The sequence below is a fragment of the Cheilinus undulatus genome, linkage group 3, assembly GCF_018320785.1.
Source record: "Cheilinus undulatus linkage group 3, ASM1832078v1, whole genome shotgun sequence".
In the NCBI taxonomy this organism is placed as follows: Eukaryota; Metazoa; Chordata; class Actinopteri; order Labriformes; family Labridae; genus Cheilinus; species Cheilinus undulatus.
The window spans coordinates 30,265,903-30,288,012 of NC_054867.1; the positions used below are offsets into that span (position 1 = coordinate 30,265,903).

The window sequence follows — 22,110 nt, forward strand, 5'->3', positions numbered from 1 at the left end:
CTAGTTAGAGGTTAACTTCTAAATCATGTGCATGTCATCCTCTACTCTCTCCCCATATTTCCTAACACTTCATTTGTCTCCTGTCAAAATACAAACCCTAGAAATTACCTTATAAACAAACAACAAAAAGATTTATGATCTTTGTGCTTTAAAAGTATAAACTAAAACTTTTTTATTTCAGATGTTTTCTGGTGTTCAGAATAGTGCCAAAACAACATAAATTTTAACTTTATAATTACTAATGTACATAGTCCACTCTCCCCTTTTGCTTCTGTCAATTAGCACTATCAACACTCTTAATTCCTTTCATCATCTTGGCTGCTAATACTAAATGTTACAATGTTCACATCCAACATGGCTGACTGCTAATTCTATTCTTATTGTTTGCACCGATACAGACATTATAGCATGTCAAAAAATATGTTTGAGATGAATTAATGGCCAGAGCAGTGATAAATATACCTTATTCATTGTTGCTTTGTTTTTTTTTTCTCTTTCTGCATCACCCTGTTTTTCATCTCCATTTGCTTCTCTGCAGTCTTTCAGCATCTCCCCTACTTATTGCATCACATTCTTCTCTTTTTCTGCAGCTCCTGCCTATTACTGCATCTCTTTTTTCTGTGCCTCCCTCTTCTGTCTTTCTGCACCATTCTGTTCAGTCTTCATCTCTTCTTTCTGCATCTCCTGCTTTCTTTCATCATCATCCTTTTTTTCTGCATCTGCTTCTGTCTTTCAGCATCTCCATTTTCTTTCTGCATCTCCCTCTTCTCTTTTCCTGCAGCTTTGTCTACCTCTGCATCTCCCTCTTCTTTCTGCATCTCCTGTCTTTAAGCATCTCCATTTTCTTTCTGCATCGCCTTCTGTCTCTGCATCTCTTGCTTCTTACTCTGTATGTCCATCTCTTTTTATGCTTCTCCTGTCTTTCAGCATCTCTCTTTTTTGTATTCCCTGTTCCTTCTCCCTCTTTTTCTGTATCCTCTGCTTTAATCTCCTTTAGCATCACACTAATCTCTTTTTCTGCACCCCAAAACAGCTTCTGCTTTAGTTCCTGCTTCTTTTGGGACAAGGGGTCCTTGCCACAGTGGTGTGCTCATGGCAGATTCATGTTGCATTGATTTCGTTGACTAAAGCTATGAATGTGTTAGTCAACTACCATTTTTCCAACAGAAAGATCAAACACCAGCAAAATATAGATCTTTGATGGCAAAGGCTGCTGAAAACTAGGTTTAGTTCACTGAGGAGACTACGAGAATAGATTGTAATTTAGTTTTCTTCAGACATTCATGCAGAAGAGCTACGGCATGACTGTAACTCTTCTGCCTCAGTTGTAGAAAGCAGAAACCCCAGGTTCTGCAGGGTGTATAATGTGGCATCAGATTCAGTCAATGTTTTGACATGGTTAGTAATACAACAGAGTCTAGACCTGCCTTCTGTGTATAGTGTGGTAAGATACCATTGAATATGAATATGGCGCTATAGAAGATAAAGATTGATTAACCTGGATATCAGCAAACAGCTGTGATTTAAAAATACATCATTCAGGAAAAAACAACAGTGTGAATATGAGACTCAGCAGGGATAGAGTCGAGGTAAGACTGGAATGGTAAAAAACAGTTTAATCAGTAAAAACAGGAGCAATTCTCTGTTACCAGTGTAGATATGATCAACCTGGTCATATGGGTTTATATTGGTGGGTCATATGGTATCAAATTTATACAATAAAGTCACATGGTTGATGATATGGCATTCACAAATAATACATCACGTTGACTGACAGTAGTAACTCCAATAGAAGGTATCTGATAAAAACAGTTTACATATTTACTTACACTTAAAGATATGTCCTCGATTCATTTACAGGCCACTCTGTACAGTAGAAATGGATTACAGCTCAAAATGGATTACAGCACACTTCTGCATGTAGTTTTCTTTATTTTACAAATGACACAAAGCTGCGGTGCTAATCTATAAAAACATCTGTTTAGTCGATGAAACCATGAAAAAAGAGAGCACTTTAAATGTCCATTAAAATGTGCCCTCAGCAATTTACAAAAGATCTATCAAATGTTCTTGGAGTCCATCGTGGGTCAGGTTCTCCCTCCTGATAGGCTGAGCAGTGCAGTCTCTGGAAACATCCTTCATTAGGGACAAATAGCTTATACAGAGCTTCCATTAGCAAGCAGAGACAGCTGTTCTTTAGTCCTAGAAGATCCAGAAAATGTCTGTGAACAAGCTGAACTCTACCTTCTTGTGCCTCGTGGACGTTTGAGGCATTAACTTAATCAGAGTGTGAACTCTTCAGACTGGCACAGAAATGGGCAAACCAGGAAGACATCACAAAAAATCATGAATTAAAATGGAACTTTCCTGAATGTTTGCAAGTCTACAGCTAAAAATGACCCTCAAAATCAAAGTATGGTCAAATTAATGTCCCACAGACTAGAAAACAAAATCAGTGTCTTTGAACGCTTACAAAAATGAAAATCAAACAAAATAATGAACTGAGCAGTGAATTCAAAAAGTGCATTGCTTCAAGTATGTAAACAAAATGATTTGTTCAAAGGGAGAGTGACACTTGTTCTGTCAGTGTGTGTGTGTGTGAGCCTGGACCAGTGCTGGGACTCCTGAGGTTTGGCACACATGGATGAACTCCCACACTCACACAAACATCCAAAAACACACAGTGTCTCGAGGGAATTCCTTCTTTTTCCACATTTGTCTTCATGGTTTGAGTCCACTGCTCCCTTTTTTTTTTTCAGTCGTCGTTGAGGAATGAGGCTCTATGACCTGCAAAGACACACCCCTCCATCAGCGTGGTCACATGGTGGTGTTGCAGTGGCTGCTGGGAAAACAGGGTGGTGACATGGAGGAGGAGGAGATGGATGGAGGACGAGTGCGAGTGCAGCACAACACAAAAAAAGAACAAAAAGAAAAAAAAAGAAATAAGCACATGAGGCAATGGCACATTTGTCCACAGACAGACACACAGACAGACAAAGACAGACACACAGACAGACACACAGACAGACACACAGACAGACAAAGACAGACACACAGACAGACAGGCTGTGAGAGGTGACAGATGCTAAAATGATGCACCGATCTGAAGACAGTGATCCTGATTGTGTTGAATGAGGATCAGAGCTTCATGGGATAAAATTAAAGAATAAAAATCTATGGTTTTAGGGAAGAGAAAAGGAGCATAAATTGTTGGTTAGTTAACTAGGAATTTATTCTCTGAAATGTAAACAAATATATAATCCAAGTATCAAACATTTACAGTTTCCTTTGGTAAACGCTTTTTTAGCAATAAACGTGTGCGCTCACTGTTTTCTGGATGTTTATTTATATTGTTAACGTGCAGAAACACTGACAGAAGTTAGGCTTTAGTGTCAGCTAAAATTTCCTCATCTAATACTGAGTCTGCAGCTTTTTAACCACTAATAATGTAATCAATTTACCATACTCAAACGCTTTAAGTGATTTATCTCTTCACTATAACTTAAATACTATAAGAAGGTGGTAAAATGACTCACATTTGCACTAATCACACATCTTAAATGATCTTATCTACCTCGTGTAAACCTGCCCACATCCTTGCATGTTTTATACTCTGATCATGTCTAGTCAGTATTCTTGCAACCTTTGCACATCAACCATGCTATCAATGCACACGGACTTGTATACATTCGAAAAAAATACCTAACAAGAGCCTGTACATTATCGAATCTTAATTTTTATATCTTTTCAGTTTTATTTATTATTTATTTATTCACTTTCTTTTTTAAATTACATTTTATTTACTACTTAATCTTGTACATTGAGAGCAAAGCCATAGAACTCTTCATCTTTTTTTGGCACGAACATTTTGAAGAATAAAAATTCAAGCACTTTAGTTGATATATCCCTCTTCCATTTAATCCAAACAGCTTCCATATCACTGGTGTTGGGCCAAAACCTTGTATTTCCATTTTTCTGATTTTCATAAATCAGTGCTATTGGTCACCCTTAACATCTAACGGTGGGTTTTAGCAAATGTTTGTTTTTAGTTCCCTGAAAAGTGGTGATTTTGAAGATGTGAGGTTTTGGCCAGACCCCAGTGATGTGTGAAAATAACATGGAATTGGGTCTGATTACTTCAGTTTTTCAAGCTGTGGTATGTTCATATCACTGAGACTCAAAAACATCGTCTCGACAGATGAAGTAATTTTGTTAGGCTTCAATTGATCTTACTCAGACCTTCCTTCACTTAAACCTAAGAAATTGACTTATCATCTGGCATTACAAATAAACCATGAGAAAATTGCCATTTTTTTAATCTATGAGAGGATGAATCCACATCTGGATTTCCAAAAATAATCAACTGAAATAAAATAAGCAGTCTTTTGCACTTATGTCCCTCCTCATATGGAGGTATGTGCTCTGAGAAAAGGACCAGAGATGTTTAAAAGATTTTTCACAGGAATCCTTTTCACAGGAAAATCTACTGTAATGCTGAAAATGTTCAATATAAATAATTTGTGTAGAAGCAGGATGGCTGCTGTCTTCATTTGGTCAACATTGAAGATATTTATGTGGGAATGAGACGGACCACGATTAATGAACAGAGCACTGAGGACAGCTGCACACATCAGAGTTAGACGCAGACATTTGACAGAAACGCTGAAGGACGCAAACGACACACAGCGATTCTAATAATATCTCATAATATCTGTCATCACTTACTCTGATCCTGACGAGTCTCCATCCACTGTTCCCGCTTTGATGCTCATGGCGACACCGTTCAGCTGATCAGGCAGGCCGGGTTTAGCTGGGGCGGCTCTCCTGTCACTAGATGATGATCCCTGTGAAGATGCCGTGCCAGGAGCATTTTCACAAAGTTCATTGTGGATGCGGTTCAGACCGTTCCTCTCTACAATAGGAGAAAGCTGCTTCTTCTTTAGGATCCCTGAACAGGACAAAAAATATATAGTTTCTGTTGACAAAAGGGAAAAAAAATCAAAAATACTAGAACTATGTAATGTTCACACCCTGCCAGGTTACCTTTGTGAGGATGCGCATGGAGGTGTGGCAGACTCGGCAGCAGGACAGTTATGCTGTCCTGCGTCCGAGCGTCTGATAATGTTCTGGCATCACGGCTGAGACTCTGCTCCTGATTGGCCAGAACATCCGGCCTCAGTCTGTCTGCACTTGTGAGCTCACTGTCACTCCCTGCCGCAGTGTAATCTGCAGGCCAGTACATCTTATTCAAACTGTTATCTGTAAAACGCACAAATAATTCATAACATCTTCATTAATAGTTAAATCATTCATTGCAGCAGCTGAACATGCTGTGTTTGGTTTCATGGCTCCAACTTCATCACTCATTCAGAATTTGGGGACTGGTGAGATCAAATGTCAGTAATACCTTGAAAACAGCCGGTAATGGCCAAAAGATCCACTAATTTTTTATAAAACCGGAGCCAAGCACAGAAAAATTAATGTAATGATAACTGCTTAAAGGTTGAAAATATGTGTCTGTACCGTGTGGCTGTGGTCTTTTCACCCCATTAGAAGCCAAGTTTTCCCAGCATTCCTCAGGGGGAAGAGGACCCTCCTCGTCCTCACTGTCGGAGGAGTGTGTGGAGGCATAGGAGCCGCTCTGATCGTCCTCCAGAGACAGGTCACTGTCTGAGTCACTGTCACGATCTACACACAGACAGGATGAGATGGAGTCAAAAAAGGTACTGAATTTTATCAGCCACTCAACTTTTAGTTTCATTTTAACATAACGAGAGTATGTGAGGGAGAAATGTACCATCCAGGTGTTCTTTAGTTTCATGGAAGAGTGACGTGTGGTCGTTCAGAGCGATGTGAGCCTGACTGTTGCTTAAACCATCATCCCTGGAAGAAAAAAAAAAAAAAAAAAAGAGACAAAAGAATTCAGTTTATCTCCACGTCTGTCCCTCCATTATGTGGAGCTACATTTTAACATCGAAAAAGTTTGTTAGTTTGAATGCCATCTTACCTGAGGACAAACGGCACATAGCTCTGCTGGCTCTTACCGCTCTGCACCGTCCCGTTCAGAGAAACACTGGAATCTCCAAAGGGCAGATGGTACAGCCGACCATCCATGTAGTTTGTGTTGCATTTGTATCCCTGGTATACAGAAAGGAGAAAGGCAATATATTAAAGACAACACCCACATAAAGAAGAATAATTTAATTTTAATTTAAGTAATCAATAATTGTTTTTTGGGATTTTTCGCTAAAAAAAAACCCAATCGTAAAGTCCCTCTCAAAACCCTCTGATTTCATCCTAACTGCAACTGGATTCAAGAAAGTAAAAATAATCACTTTAAAAGGGCTAAGTAACTTTTCTATGATAAAGTTTTATTGTTTAAGGTGGATGAGAGCCTTACTAATTCCTAAACATGACAGTGCTTATGATCATGCCTCCAAAAGCTCAAACAAGGTAAAGAAAATTATTTGGGGATTTTTGTGAGCAGATGACGTAATGATTAGTCTGAGCCTGAACAACTTTAGAACTGGAGTTAACCTCAGCCCTGCATGCCTGAGGTGTCTGACTGAGCACAGTTTTGTCTCAGAGGAACTCACAGAAGCTTTTGACTTGATCATATGATCTGGGCGCTTGCGGCTGCAGCAGTATTTCATGGCGTTCCTTGCCTCTTTGTTGAAGACGATGCGGAAGAAGAAAATAAAGGGACCCTGAGGTTGAATGACAGAGAAAAGAAGGTCAGAAAATAAAAATATAAGAAACCTTTCACAGAGTCCCAAAGGGAGGTGAAGTGCTCACCTGCAGACAGTTGAACCCTGCAAACAGGTAGTGGAAGATGATCATGTCGCTGTTGACGGAGAGAAGCGCCAGGAAACAAGTGACTGACACCAGGAAGAGGACAGCTCCAGCTGTCTTCAGTCCAGAGCTGCAGCATGACAATACATCACATGAGAGAGAAGACAAAGGCGTTAGAAGATGAGGGACTATTTCTGTGCATCACAGACTGAAGATGGAGGTTTAATAAATAAATAGAATGATTATTAAATGGTTTTAATAAAAGATCAAGACAAGAGAAGCAGGACGTTATCTCATAAAGGACTGTGATCATGAACTCTTTGACCTTAAAATGTTTTTTTCTTCCTCCAGTGTAAACTAAAAAAAAACAGTAGAGCTGCAAATTCTATCAACAGATTCATAGTAAGTCCTTGAAAATGCATAAATAGGGTCCAATCAATACTTTGCATGTTTTTTAAAAAATAAGTTATACTTTACTACCACACTGGCCTGGACACACCTGAAAAATGTGGAGTTGTTTTATATTTGAGGTCTAGACGTTTAATAGCAAATAAACTTCCACTACAGTAGAGGTTCTTATCTGTACAGCAAGTGCACTAACTATGAGGCCAGCTGTTACACAGCTTCAGTGTTAGAGGGAGACAGTCATTGTCATTAACAAGGGGGTCAAAAGTAAGTCTAGTTAATCGACAACTGAGGCTGAGTCATGAGAACAATATTACAACACTTGTTATCAATGCAGAGTTGTGTACCTACTCTCCACCCTGCAGACGTGTGATCTGCAGGAGTAGCTAATCAAAGAAACAGAGACATACACAAAGTCTCCTTAGATTCATGGATAATGGTGCAAATTCAAACTTTTTAAAAGAGTTGTTTGGGCAGATAGAGGAGTACTGTAGGGCATTTTTTAAAAATAAAAGAATTAAGAGGATCCGTACATGTCAAAAAAAAAATACAGTGCTTAACAAATTTATTAGACCACCTGTTTATTTGTCTCAGAGACCATCCAGCATCATGAAGTGCTTTAATGCAGGACTCTTTCATTTTTAGTCAGCTCTCCACGTTTTACCATTTTGAACAGGAATGAGGGATTTCAAACTGAATTCACCTTTTTATACCCAAATTTGAACCAGTTCACAGGGCTTCTCTGAGAAGTCAGAAATGAATCAAGCATAACATTCAACCACTAAAACTCATTTTTCTGTTCAGGAATGCAAGTAAATAACTATAATTTGCCATATTTAATCAAGAAATAATACTGTGCTTTACTATTTTTTCAGTTTTTTTGTAAATAAGTAAATTTGAAAATTCCTGGATAACAATAATAATTATATTTTAGCATTAAAAATATCATTTAGGTTAAAGAGCTTCTACATATCGGTGTATTAACCGTTGCAGAAACATGAAAAATGATTTTGGTAGTTACTAATGCTGTTAATTTAGGGCAGCTGTGGCATAAACCTTACTTTGGGTGGTGGTCTAATAAATTTGTTAAGCACTGTACATTTCTGATATTATGCTGTAAATTTAGAAAAAAGGATTAGGGCCAGACATGAAGAATAAAACTATCTTTGGCTAAAACTCTTCAAACAACTAAATGATAATACCCTAAAACAAGTAACAAATTTGATGAAACAAGAAAAAGAATAAACAGACCCATGAAATTTAACGTCCAGGGTAAAATACCTGCTCTTCTCACGGTTTGTATTTGTTTGTTTTGATGACTCACTGAGGGCAGATTATGAGGAGAGAAGTTTGATCCATGTCATTGTTATTTATTCCTGATCAGGCGTTTATTATTGACTTCCTCTAAGAGCTGCTGGACCAGTTCACCTGGTCCCATTCTTAAGTTTCTTCCTGGTGGATAAAGCTGATCTTAAAGTGCTTCTGCGAATAATTTCCTCTCATTCAGACAGCATCTAAGTCTTGGTGCTTTTATTCGATCTAAATATTTTGACACTCACACACGCGGCTGTTTCTTCTCCATGCTGTGATGTCTGGGTGAGCAGGATGCTCTGGACGACAGGATGTACAGGAAGATGTTCATCTGTAAATGCAACATCCAATCAGTGCTTACAACAAGCCAGGAGTGTGAGAACAAACAACACATTCATCTTTGAGTCAGGATTTTGTCTGTGCTGTTATTTTTCAGGCTGAGTAAACACACGCTGACAGTGATTCAGGTGAACAGTGACGGGCGTGTTAGCTATGACAGCTGTAGAGCTGCTTTAATGAGGTTAGGATGAGTCAGCATGTTGGACTGTAAACTGAGTGTTTAGTTCACGTGAGTCTTAAGACACTTGTGTGTTTGAAACACATGTTGACCTCTGGATAAACAATAATAGAGATTACTCACTGAGGCCACCATGGCGATGGGTCCAGCAAAGCTCCATATGAGCGTGTCGTACATGGACAGCCAACAGAAGTCTGGGTTCCCATAGCCTTCAGGGTCTAATCCCACTGCCAGACCTGAACACAGACAGACAGACAGTTAATCCAACATCAGCAGTGGCAATAAGAGTGTTAACAGGTCCTGATGAGCTGTGTGCTTCCCTTTCTCCTACACTAGTTGCCATCAGATTACCAGTCGGAGAAATCAATTATTAATTTTTCTATGTTGGCCCTCAATGCAAGTCACTGGACAAGGCTGTAGCTATAGACTGGCAATAACCCCGACCAGTAGTCCTCCTCTCTTAACTCCTCATTACTATCCAGATGCAAACAGGCACAGTAGATGAATGGCACCCAAAGGAGCGGTGTGCTTTGGCAGCATTTTCAAAGACAGTGGAAATAAATTTGTATACTGGACATGTCGGGTAATAAAAATAGTCGTCTTAGGGTTCAGACCTGTAATGAAGGCAGGAACTCCCCAGCCAATCAGGTAGTAGAATCTCATGGGTCCGTAGTTGATGTCTCTCACTTCGCTCATCATCCGATAGACGTGCAGCCCCTCCAGGAAGAGCCAGGAGAAAGTGCAGAGGTAGAAGAAGTGCAGCAGGATGGCAATGACAGTGCACAAAAACTGCAAAGAGAGGAAGAAGTAGAGACAGGTGATAAAAAAAAAAGAGAAATATGGGCATTTGGTAGCCCAGCTGTTAGTAGGTGCGCCCCATTCCTCCAACTGGCAACCCAAATAAAGGTATAAAAAGCCATATAATAAAAAAAAAATAATGCAAAAGAAGAAAAACTGAGACTCATTTATTACCGGGTTGTCAGCTTGGTTGATACCAAGGACAAAGATGAGCTCAGAGAGGAAGAGAGCGGTGGCTCCGTTGTTGATGATGCTCGTCTTGTTGCTCTGCATGGCTCTCAGACACAGAAAGAAGACGGTGGTGAGGAAGAGGAAGCTCAGCGTCACCCCTACTGTGCTCCATGTCAGGATTTTAATCGGAAGAATCTCTCCATTCTGACAGGAACAATAAAGAGAGACAAGATGAGCGTGGGCAGGCTGATGATGTCTGTTGTGTGAAGCTCAAAGTTTCATCCCGACTCACCTCTCTCCTGGAGATGTCCATGAGCACAGCGAAGCTGGTCATGTGATAACACTGACAGCTGATGTGGGTGCTGTTTCGGAAGACAACCTCGCAGCCTTTAGCCGACCAGCCTCCATTTCCACCGCTGACAGAAAACACAGAGACAGAATGAGAATCAAGTCTTATAGTTTAACCTCTCCTGCATGTTAGTGTGACTTTGTTATGCTCACAGGATGGTGTGGTTCCAGAAAACACAAATAGGTTTGGAGCGCTCCTCAGTGGTGACCAGGCGGAACTGCACTGTGATGGGTTTGTCCAGTGTGTGCTGCAGGAGCTCGTCGTTGTCGTGGACGGTGATGCTGACCACGGGAGTGTTGATGACAGGACGTTTTGGCACCCTGAGGGGATTAATAGAAACACAAGGGCTATTAAAAACTAAGAAAAAAACTGTTTTTAATTTGGCAAAAGTAGCCACAAAATTAACAACATCAGGGACCTTTGTGCCCATTTTCAAAATTCAAACTGCACTAAACATTAGCTACAAAAGAAACAAACTGCAGCCTGCAGATTTCAAAATAAAATTTGATCATTTTTCTTATAAATTTAACTTTTTGAATGTGACTCAGTAACCAGTCAACCTTTGTTTTTTAAAATCTGGATATAATGAGATAAATCTGCAGACAAACAGACTTTTCACCTAACATTTTAAAAAACATCACTTCATTTCTCGAAGAAAAGAAAGAGACTGGAATACTCAAAGTTAAAACAAAGTGCAATGACATTTCTTTTTGGTTGTAAACAAAGAAATTCAGAATCATCAAAAGACAAAAAAACAAACAGAAAAAATCTTTTTGCTACTATTTAACTTGTTTCTTGACATTTTGTGTCCCTGATTCATGTTTTTGTTTACTATGAAATATCCATAAAAGTAAAAGTGTTTCTTCTCCAGCAAAGAGAAGAGGTTATTTTGTCTTTGAACATTTCTTGTCAAAGAGATTTTGTACTTCACAGATAAACACTGAGGCGTCCTAACATTCATGTTAAATAATCTCACTGCTACTTTTTCACTCAGGACAGCTTTGTTGATCGTTCTCACCTCAGACTTCTCTTGTCTGGGTCGTAGTTCTCTGGCAGCAGCGAGGCGAGGCTGTGGAAGATGATAACGCTGGCGATGGCATCCTGCTGGCTGTCCTCGGGATGGCGTCGTTTTCTGTTTGTCGAGCGATTTCTCATCGACAACTCTGGGAAGACGTCCAGGTGTCTGTGGCCCTTCGTGTCCACAGGAGGCTGGAAGACTGAATCTGGCAGCGTGACGGCAGTCTCCAGATCCGCAGGGCGAGGGCCCCTCAGAGACTGGTACCGCGGGAGTTTGGCTCCTGCAAAGTTCATCTTTTTCAGACGATCGACAGAGATGACTGTGGAGAAAAACAGACAGAGTCAGAGAGCTCTGCTGGTCACCTGCTTCATCAGCTTTATTTCCTCTCTGTCAAACACTGAGTAGCCGCAAGAACAAATGGTGGCTATGATTCATCTTACATTGCTTTATAAATACCTTAACTTCTTCAATTAACTTTCTTTTTACCTGAGATTAAAAATGGGGAGAGCATAAGCAGCCTGAAGCATTTTTTGTCTTACACCTACTCCTGAACAAGATTTTGGATTCACTTTGAATCTCCTGTTGTCACATCTGTTTTAATTTGTCATTTAAAAAAACTTGTAAACTTTACCTCTCTGTTAGAACTTGTGATGTCTCTAACTTTAGCTACTTAGACATTAAAAAGTTTCTAAAATATTTATTTCATACACATATTTATTTTAAGGTACATAATGAAGCTGTAAGGAAGAATCAACATGCAGCTTTTCAATAAAACTGAGAGCATGGGGCATCAAACAGAGACGGACCAAACTTCAGAGACATCTGAGATGGCTAAAGTGACTCCTGACAGGGTCAGGGTCATCAAGGTTGGTGAAGCTGATTTTAGAGTTTGACCTCTGCTAGCGGCAGGACACAACTAGCTTCAGAATACGTTGGTACCACCAGTTTTATCTAATAATTCGAACATTAAACCTATAATACTCATAAATACTGAATTACTGAGTGAATCTGAGCAGAGATGAAACTCAACATAAACATAAAAAATAAAGTATGCCATTAAAATTCAATAAAACTGTTATACAGATGTAAAAGTGACTATAAATCCATGTATTTCATATATTCCACTATTTTTTTTTTTTACCACTTTTGTGTTTATTATTCTACCAGAAAATGTAAAAAAAGATCAACAAATGAAATGTGGTTCAAAGTGAAAAGTAAAACTGATATAAACCACAGTAATTATAATTAAAATGTTATAAGGTTATAAAACTGACAAAAAATCTAGGGGGGGTTGAGGCTGTTTCTGCTCTGAGGGTGTTAAAGTTAGATTTGCACATATTAACAGAAATCGTGGTACAACACTTATGTATAATTCATACAATGGTTTTGGGGTAAAATAAGTTTTTTCATGGCTATTTTGTTTGGGTTTACACAAATATCTTGGCCACAAAGTATCACTATTTTTTTTCCGTGTCAGTCCTGAGGGGGCTCAAGTTTTCTTAGATACAAGTAGGGGGGGCTCAAAGGAAAAAAGGTTGGGAACCAATTATCTATACCATAAAAATTTCTATTAATTAGTCAAAGTTACCACTAAATTGCTCTTTGATTTCTTACAGACCTATGGCAACATCTAACTACATTATTGAGTAATGTTATCCTACATTATAAGTCAATTGTCAGAAAATACCCTCAGTATGATTTTCCAGATGAGTTGGACATATGTCTTAATATAAACTACACTACACAACCCTAATCAGGCATTTTTCCAAATATGGTTCCTCCATCTTTCACAATAGAACTGCAGTAATTGCTAGAAATCCCATTCAAACAAAACCTATCATGACATTTAGCGCTACTATTCACCTTTAAAATGTGTGAGTTTCATCAACATGTCATGGTTAGGTATGATTTAAGGGGCGTTTGGGATCAGAAGACACAAAAACTGCATTTTCAAGTTCTGGAGGAAACAGGAAGTTTGAATGTTGATTGGTTGGAGGGTGTAATGTCACTTTGATCTAATGTTGATTTAATGTTGATCTCCACTGACTGGCTGAGGAAAATCATTCTGATTCTACTGTATCACAGAGAGTTTGGGGGAGGCAATGAGAGAGGTCAAACTGACCATATGAAGGGTTCAGCTTGAGTAACTTGCACCACTATTAAAGAAGCTCACAGTATCCAGATAGTGCGTCGCACATGTTCTTCTCCAGATAATACACTCACCTATGTGAGGTGTGACAATAGTGAAAGGGCTGAGATAAGTCTTCCTCATGTTCTGTGCCAGCGTGTTAGCATAGTCCTCATAGTGGCGTAGAAGTGCCGCTGTGCCACCCTCTGAGTGCTGGATCAGCTCCCAGTGTGGCCGCGTGTCTGGAGCCAGGATGGAGCTGCCCACACGCACCAGATTCTGTGAGAAAAACAGCGAGAGTTCAGTGAAAAGAGGAGGAAAGAGTAAAACGAGGTGTGACTTTACCCCGCAGATAAAACATGAAAACCTGTGAAGTTCCATCAGGCATCGCTAGTTATCTGGTAATAATCTGGTTTTGTTTACTGTTAGATCTGCAGTGATGTATTGTTCTCATGCTATTTAATTCTGTGTTATGTGTGGAAACTGATCTACAGCGTGTGGTTCCTCACCTCAGTGAAGTGGACGTCCTGTGTAGCTGTGAGGTTGAATCCCTGCTGGCTGCTCTCATGCCGCAGCAGACTCTGCATGAGCCGATATGCTACTTTTACATCGCTGCCGAAGTACTTCTCTGTGTGCAGGGTGGCGTTGGCCAACATGGCGGCCGTCTGCTGAACATATCCGGAGTCCAGAAGTGTTACGTTACGGGAAAACTTATCAGACTGGAAAAAAGAGAAAGCACAAAAATCATGTAATTTTTAAATGTTTCATTGTTATAAAACATGTTTTTTGTCTGCTTTTTTGCAGCATCTAAATTTTGTGCTTTTTTGTGCACAATAGTTTCAGAATACTCATAGTATAAGAACACAGGTAAGTTAGTTTTTTTAAATACAGAGTGAAAAGTTACACACTAGAGTTTTGAGCTTGCTGAAGGTGACGGAGGTACAGTTGAAGAGGTTGGGAGGCAGCCAGCCCTTGTGCTCATCACAGTGTCGGATTGCTGTGCCTGAGAGAGAGAGAGAGAGAGAGGGAGGAAAAATGATTGCGTTATTGTATAAGCGATGAGGGGAAGACTACTGCTGAGATGGAGCTTAAGGCAAGCTTCCCATATTTCCATTATTTTATGGAAATTTGATGAGCTGCCTGAAAAAAATCATCTTACCCAGCGTTCCCTTGGGACAGGGAACTGCTGCAGGGAGACCAAACTTAGTCCTGGGCCACCAGATCCCGGCCTCTATGGCCTGAGGGCAGCTGTCATAGATTACTGAGACAGAGAGATGATGAGTATTATGATGGAAAACTAATTTATGTGGGCCATAATAAAGCAGGGCTATAACTTCAGTATTAAGGTAACCTGACAGTATTCTGATTTATTCTAACCTTCACAGCCATTAGCAGAAACCTCAGCAAATGGGTTGTCACAGCGGTCACACTGGCGCCCGATGACGCCAGGCTTGCACTGACACTGTCCACTCTCTCTGTCACACGCTCTGGAGAACGATCCGACAGGGTAGCAGTCACACAGCAGGCAGATGTCGCTGTCTGCAGGGCGATAATGGTTGTCCTGGAAACAAGTATGGAGACAGGAAGTGCTGATTAACAGATTTTACACTTTTTTTTTAGGTACCTCCTTTTTTTCATACATCAGCACACATGATGGCTATGACACGCTGCAGCTGCTTCTTCACAAACATCTGCTCACTGGTTTTCCCACTTGGGTTCATACTAAAGATTTTTGTGACTCTTGAGCAGTGCCTCATTTAACACAATGCAGGATCTGCTGATAACCCAAAAAATTAATTACTACCAAAGTCCGAACTACTTCTGTAGAAAAAATGGTGGCTAAGGAAGGCTCAATTAACAAAAGTCCCATAAATGCCTTTAGCTGTATAATGGAAAGAGGCTCAAACCACACAATATTCTGATAATTTTTCACCAGAGAGTTGCTCTAAATATAAATCTGTTTAATTCTGTGCAAAAGGAATTACTTGTATATTTAATATACTATGTATATTTAACATACCTTCTGTGTGCACATTTTGTTTATTCATTCATTTATAGATCCCCTCCTAATTTGTTTCCCCTCTTCATGATTATTTTATGGTGTTTTCTTGTTGTTTATGTTTGTGCTTCATTGCAAAGTCTGCACACAGAAAGCCAAAAAAAAGGTAGACAAACTGCCAATGGTGATGAGGCCACAAAAATTTCAAAACAATAAATTACAGTATTGAGTCTCTGAAAAAAAATTTTTGTCAGCGCAGTTTGACAGAAACGCATTGTACAGTGTTTGGGGCACATAATGCATTTTCTTTCTCTGGGAACTAAATGGTCTGTAAATTGATTTCTTATCTCTATGACTAGGATTAGTTGATATTGATGGCCACTCTTCACAGTAGACCTCACAATCAGTGTTTGAACGTGGAGTCAATGGTTTAGTGTGACCTGCGATGTAATAATTGTCAGATGACTGGAAAAGTGCTATACAGGCTCAAGTACACAGACCATTTACCTTCAAGTCAGTATTTATTACATGCACCTTTGGCTGCAATCACAGCATTGAGTCTGTGTGGATACGTCTCAGTCAGGCTTACACATCTGGACGCTGCAATTTTACTCCATTCATCTTTGCAAAACTGCTCAAGCTCTGTCAGGCTGCATGGAGATCTGGTGTAAACAGCCCTTTTCAAGTCCAGCCACATGTTATCTTTTGGATTGAAGAACTGAAGAACATTCACCTTCTTGTCTTAAAGCCATTTCTGTGTAGCTTTCACTGTATGCTTCTGGTCATTGTCTCACTGGAAAATAAATCTTCTCCTAAGCCATACTGTAGTTCTTTTGCAGACTGATTGAGTTTGTCCTCCAGGATTTTACTATATCTTTCTGCATTCATTCTACCCTTTACCTTTACATGCCTTTCAGGGCCAGCTGCTGCGAAGCATCCCAAAGGCATGATGCTGCCGCCACTGTCCTTCACAGTAGGGATGGTTGGTGGTGATGTGCAGTGTTTGGTGTCTGCCAAACATAACGTCTTCTCTGATGGCCAAAAAGCACCATTTGGTCTCATCAGACCAAAGAACTTTCTTCCACTTGACCATGGAGTCTCCCACATGCCTTTAGGTGAACTCCAGTCAAGATTTAATTTGAGATTTCTTCAACAGTGGCTTTCTTTTTGTCACTCTCCCATACAGCTTTGACTGGTGAAGAACCCCAGCCAACAGTTGTTGCATGCAGAGTCTCTCCCATCTCAACTGCTGAAGCTTTTAACTCATTCAGAGTAGTCATAGGTGTCTTGGTGGTCTCTGTCACTAGTCCTTTGTGCACGTCACTCAGTTTGTGAGGACAGCCTGATTTAGGCAGATTTACACATGTGCCATATTCATTCCATTTCTTGATGATGGACTTTACTGAACTCCAGGGGATGTTAAATGCCTTGGAAATATTGTTTTGTCCACCCCCTAACATATACTTTTCATTAACTTTTTCTAAGAGTGTTGTTTTTCTTCATGGTGTAATGGTAGCCAGGAAAACTGATTAACCAGTGGCTTTACCTGCCAGACACAGGTGTGTTTATAGTATAATCACTTGAAACATATTCACTGTACTCAGGTGATCCCCATTTCACTAACTGTGAGACTACTAGCACCAATGCCTGGACCTCTGTTGAATTAGGTCAGTCACTTGAAAGGGGGTGACTATCTAAAGGGGGTATATATGTTAGCCTACATAATTTTGATTAATCAACATTACTTTGTAGAAATTGGTTTTCTCTTTGACATTAGAGGTGTCTTTTAATGCATCAAAAAAGCCAGTTTTTATTGACCATGATTGATTTATAAAATCAAGAAGAGGATAAAACATCCAAGGGGGTGAATACTTGTAGAGGCACTGAATCAAAAGTATCCTACATCACAAATCGCCAATCTGTTCTCCATTATACCTCTGTTATTTTCTCCAATGTTGGATCAGTAGTGGAACAATGTTTCCTCAACATTATACCTCTGTGCTTTACACAAAAGCTCTTAAAGAGGTGTAAGTATTTGCCCCTTCAAAATGCCGTGTAAGCGACAAAAGAAGCAGGTCCCACACACACTCACCTTGCAGCGACATTCTCCACTCGTCTTATTGCAGTCTGAGTCGAAGCCTTTGTGTGTCTGACAGTTGCAGGGGCCGCAGGTCTTGTGACCCCACCAGCCTCTGGGACACGGCAGGTCAGTCCTATACATAAACACATAATCAATTCACCTTCAGAGTAACAAAGTAAACAGCTCAAGAGGAAGCATCATTGATGTGCAGTTTGGTCTTAAAAAGAGAAACTGTACTTTTTCTCGCAGTAGTGGCCGAAGTAGTTGCTGGGACAGTCACAGGTATAACCACGGGGGAAGCTCGGCTTCCTGGAGCATGTTGACTCATGCTCACAGGGGTTTAATGAGCACACATCAGTGCAGTTAGTGCCATAGTAACCTGTGAAAAGACGTAAGGAAAATAAGCAAGTTGTGTCTCACAAACAAATATTATACTAGTTTTATAGGGCATTTTTTTATTTTGAAACTTCAAACTTCATGATTAAAAGTTCTGAAAATTTTAAAGTCACATATTTATGAGTTTTTGTTTGTGCTAACAGACTGACCTGCCAGGCAGGTACATGAGTGGCTGTCCCAGTCGTTGCTGCAGTAGCTGTTGACAGGACAGGGGCTGGAGCTGCAGGGGTCAGGGACGCTGCAGCCTGGCTCCACGTTCACCTTCCTGGCATGTGACAAACTCAGAGCCCCACCCACACGCAGACCCTGGATTCAAACACACAAACATCAGGAAAAAATCAATTTGCTAGAAGCTGTTACACCATTGTGAAAACCCTAAATGATTGTCACTAACAATGCCAGATTAATTTCAAATGTCTAGTGTGAAACATTCAAAAAAGATATGGAGGAACTTTGATGTTTCTCTCCATGTAAATACTGTCATATGCAGTAGGTGTTTACCAGCACTTATTTTAATGTTTTGGCATTAAGTTAAACACTTTACTCCAAAGGTATAAATCACTTTCTCATGGCACCATCACAGTTCTGAAAATACAATTTACATGTAATGTACTGGATTAGTCAGTGATCATTTATCATCATTCCACAAAAATACTTTAAGTGCCTTCAAAGGAACAGACCTGTATGCAGCCACGGAAGCCATGCTCAACTTTCCCATCAGGCTTTTCCAAACCACCAATACTAACAGTCTTCAGCTTGGAGTCTCGCAGCTTGCCATCCACCTCCATAGTGGCCTAAAAAGTAGCACAATGCACACTTTCTGTTGGCAAAACCAAAATAACTACATTTATGGCGATTCACATAAACTTAGATCCCAGACTTACCAGGTAGAGTCCCTGATCTAAAGACAACACTGCTTTGTGGTGACTCACTCCCCCCAGACTGCTGATATCCAGCTGCAGGTGGTGCCAGTCTCCATCGTTCACCAGCACCTCCTCCATGCGGGAGAGAGTGGAGTTTTCTCCCCTGTGCAGCCCCATCAGCACACTGCCGTCACGCAGCTACAAAGGCAGGAAGAGAGAGGAGGAGAAAGAAGAGACAGCAGGGGGGAGATTGAATCGGAGTTCAATAAGAGAGAGGAGAGAAGAGAGCACTGAGGATGAGGAATACATGGCATGGTAAACAGAGAGCTGTGATTGTCTGCATTTGCACACTTTACTGTCAGAGGTTCAACCTTGAGTTACTGAGCATCACAGGTGTGCGAAGCTGGAAATATCTTATCAGACAGTTATGTAACTTCAAAGAGGCGTCAGTCTAGACTGGCTTAATAAAGAAGCTGAGCACACAAAGGCTGAAAATGCCTCAGATGTTACAACAAGTCCTGAATAATTTGGGCTTTGACTCAACATCTTCTGACATTAAATGACCAACAGGTGGAGCCTCAATCCTTCAATGTTTCTGGAAATTCAGCTGTAGACCGTGGGATCTTGAACTCACGAAACTATACTTCAGTACTTCTTAAAGTTCTCATATTTCCCCAATTAAAGTTTATCCCTTGAGGGTAAATTTCAGTTCATTGCAACATTTCAGCAAGTCCAAATAGGGCAACAGTGATGCAACTTGGCCTTGAGCAGACAGAGACCCTGATGTTTCTGGAAAGTGTGTTTGTGTGCATGAGGTGTGACTTCATGTTTCTCTCACCTGCAGTGTGAGGTTGTGCTGCAGGCCAGAGGAGATGTGCAGCAGTGTCGCGCTGGCCTGACGAGTGCGGAACATGAGCTCTATGTGCCAGGGGACAGATGCCGCCGCCAGGTTGTTCCACTGAAGCAGACTGTTACCCAGGAAACGCTGCGGACTGGCCATTACTAAGGCAAAGAGGCAATAACAGACAGATAAAATACATGGAGAGAGAAAGATGGCAGAAGGAGTGATGAAGCTAAATAAAGAGAGAAAGTTTTAGAGTTAATGAGTCATGGTTGTCAACACAAAAGTCCAATATGTTCTCCGATCACGTCCAAGTAATCACAGCTGAAAAGCGTGCTCATTTTATCAAACCAAAAGACTCTTTCCTCCAGTAATCTGCATGCTTTTTAAGGCTGCCAGATGTTATTAAATCAGAAGTTCTTGGAAAGGCTTTAAAATCCATCATGAGCCTTGAAGAGAAGTCTTCAAAAAAATCTTTAAGTACTGAGAGTTCAGGAGTGCAAGATACAAGGTCGCTGATGTTAGTCTTATAGCAGGGCTTTAATAAAAGTCCCCTGATGTCAAGTAAGTCACTTTTCCTCCAGTTTCACTGGCTGTGAGGCCTGAGATTCTCCATGCAGGATGATGAAGGTGCAAAATTTGATGGTCTTCTCACGTTTGTCATTGCCCATCTTTTACCAGGAGGGTTTACAATATTATGATGAGCGCAGAGGCCAGTTACAGTTCAATATGTAATATCAAATTCTAGAGATGGGGAATCTTAAAGCCTCCGGTGAATAAACCATAGTCAGGAAATACTTCATTGAAGAAGGTTTTTATGTCTAGTGGTTAAACTTCTGAAAATAATATATTTGCATATTCATAGTTTTTTCTCAATAATACAGGAGAAATTCATATGTTTGATAATTTTCATCATGGGAACTAAAAGTTTTGGGGTAAAAAACAATCCAGACATAAACTATAATTCAAAGCAGAGTATTAAAAAGTCTTTAAACATGTCTGGAGGGGATCTTTACACCCCCACATGACTGAGCTCTTAGTGTAGCAGCTACATTTAAAATTCAGATGCAGTTCTTCTTCTGTGTAGTTCATGAATTGGGGGAACTTTATGTTGAGTGGTGTTTTTGCACCCCTGTGCCGGCGGTGGGGTTCAGAAAAGGCTCTCTGGTTGCTCACACAAAAACATAGTGACAAGAAAGGAGACCCTGCATGATGTGAACGGGCTCCCACTCATTAAGCCGTCACAATACAAAGTAGAGAAAAGCAGCCGATCGAAAAGATCGATTAGGGATGGCAAATAAACCTCAACTGCTGTGACAGACACTACTGGCTGAGAAGAGAGAGACACAAAAAGAAATCACAGTGCAATTTCAGTTTAGATGCCTAAAAATCACAAAAAGATTAAAAAAAGTTATAAATAAACAAATCCACTGACTCTGATTGATATATATGCAGCCAGAAGACACTCATTTAAGGTTTAGTTTTCATGTTTTTTTTTCATAGAAACACCACAGGAGGACTGCATCTACAGATTATATTCAGTCCCTAAGGGACGACAGTTTAAAAACACATCTGTTTGTAGATGTTTTCTTGATCTTTGTGGTGTTTATGAGTGTGATCCAATTCTGACAGATATTTGCTTATTTGATTATTTCATGAAGCTGAGTGTTAGTTCATGCAGGACATGGTAGTCAAACGCCCAGCCATGATCAGCTGACAGCCAACTGATCACAATTATCGCCTCCCAGCTCCCAAAGCCAATCACAGCTCTTTCCCTATATATGTTTATTTAAGTACGACATTCTTCTCACTAATCCTTGCTTGCATTAATGCTGATGCACCACATTTAAACATACAATGAGAGTATTCCTAAATAAAATGTTTATCTCGTATGTCTATCTAGTGTATCTAGTATGGCTGCTTATTGTTTGTTAGAAACTTTGCACACTGTGTCTGTCTTAATCTCCCTGAGGTTTTCGTGGGTAAATAAAGGTGACATAAAAAAATAATAAATACATAAAAAACACAAATCACATTTCTCCAAATGACTCCGGAAAAAGAAAAGAATCATTTAAAACACAATATTTTTTATATATACAAGAAATGTATATAAATATATATATATATACAGCGCTTAACAAATTTATTAGACCACCTGTCATATTTGTCTCAGAGACCATCCAGCATCATGAAGTGCTTTAATGTGGACTCTTTCATTTTCAGTCAGCTCTCCACATTTTACCATTATGAAAAGGAATGAGGAATTTCAAACTGAATTCACCTTTTTATACCCAGATTTGAGCCGGCTCACTGGGCTTCTCTGAGAAGTCAGAAATGAATCAAGCATAACATTCAACTACTAAAACTCATTTTTCTGTTCAGGAATGCAAGTAAATAACTAGAATTTGACATATTAAACAAGAATAATAATGTGCTTGACTA

General features: G+C 40.0%; 1 protein-coding gene across 4 annotated transcripts in view; it reads right to left on the bottom strand.

The window, feature by feature from the left end:
* Positions 1-1,611: 1,611 nt before the first annotated feature.
* celsr2 (cadherin, EGF LAG seven-pass G-type receptor 2) overlaps positions 1,612-22,110 on the bottom strand; it is an 87,901-nt gene continuing 67,402 nt past the window's right edge. Inside the window, exons 9-34 of one of the 4 annotated variants that reach the window (XM_041783527.1) lie at positions 19,666-19,829; positions 18,849-19,025; positions 18,645-18,758; positions 18,114-18,270; positions 17,806-17,947; positions 17,581-17,701; positions 14,867-15,050; positions 14,649-14,750; positions 14,398-14,492; positions 13,999-14,208; positions 13,585-13,768; positions 11,362-11,680; positions 10,496-10,663; positions 10,287-10,410; positions 9,998-10,198; positions 9,640-9,814; positions 9,149-9,261; positions 8,757-8,839; positions 6,796-6,922; positions 6,597-6,707; positions 6,008-6,138; positions 5,798-5,883; positions 5,524-5,688; positions 5,044-5,226; positions 4,726-4,948; positions 1,612-2,842 (exon numbers count right to left, since the gene is read on the bottom strand). In XM_041783527.1, coding sequence (XP_041639461.1) covers positions 2,818-2,842; positions 4,726-4,948; positions 5,044-5,226; positions 5,524-5,688; positions 5,798-5,883; positions 6,008-6,138; positions 6,597-6,707; positions 6,796-6,922; positions 8,757-8,839; positions 9,149-9,261; positions 9,640-9,814; positions 9,998-10,198; positions 10,287-10,410; positions 10,496-10,663; positions 11,362-11,680; positions 13,585-13,768; positions 13,999-14,208; positions 14,398-14,492; positions 14,649-14,750; positions 14,867-15,050; positions 17,581-17,701; positions 17,806-17,947; positions 18,114-18,270; positions 18,645-18,758; positions 18,849-19,025; positions 19,666-19,829 — 3,884 coding nt within the window. In that variant the 3' untranslated portion in view covers positions 1,612-2,817. Of the gene's footprint in view, positions 2,843-4,725; positions 4,949-5,043; positions 5,260-5,523; positions 5,689-5,797; positions 5,884-6,007; positions 6,139-6,596; positions 6,708-6,795; positions 6,923-8,756; positions 8,840-9,148; positions 9,262-9,639; positions 9,815-9,997; positions 10,199-10,286; positions 10,411-10,495; positions 10,664-11,361; positions 11,681-13,584; positions 13,769-13,998; positions 14,209-14,397; positions 14,493-14,648; positions 14,751-14,866; positions 15,051-17,580; positions 17,702-17,805; positions 17,948-18,113; positions 18,271-18,644; positions 18,759-18,848; positions 19,026-19,665; positions 19,830-22,110 lie in introns of all 4 variants that reach the window. The other 3 variants (XM_041783526.1, XM_041783525.1, XM_041783524.1) reach the window with 3 other exon arrangements.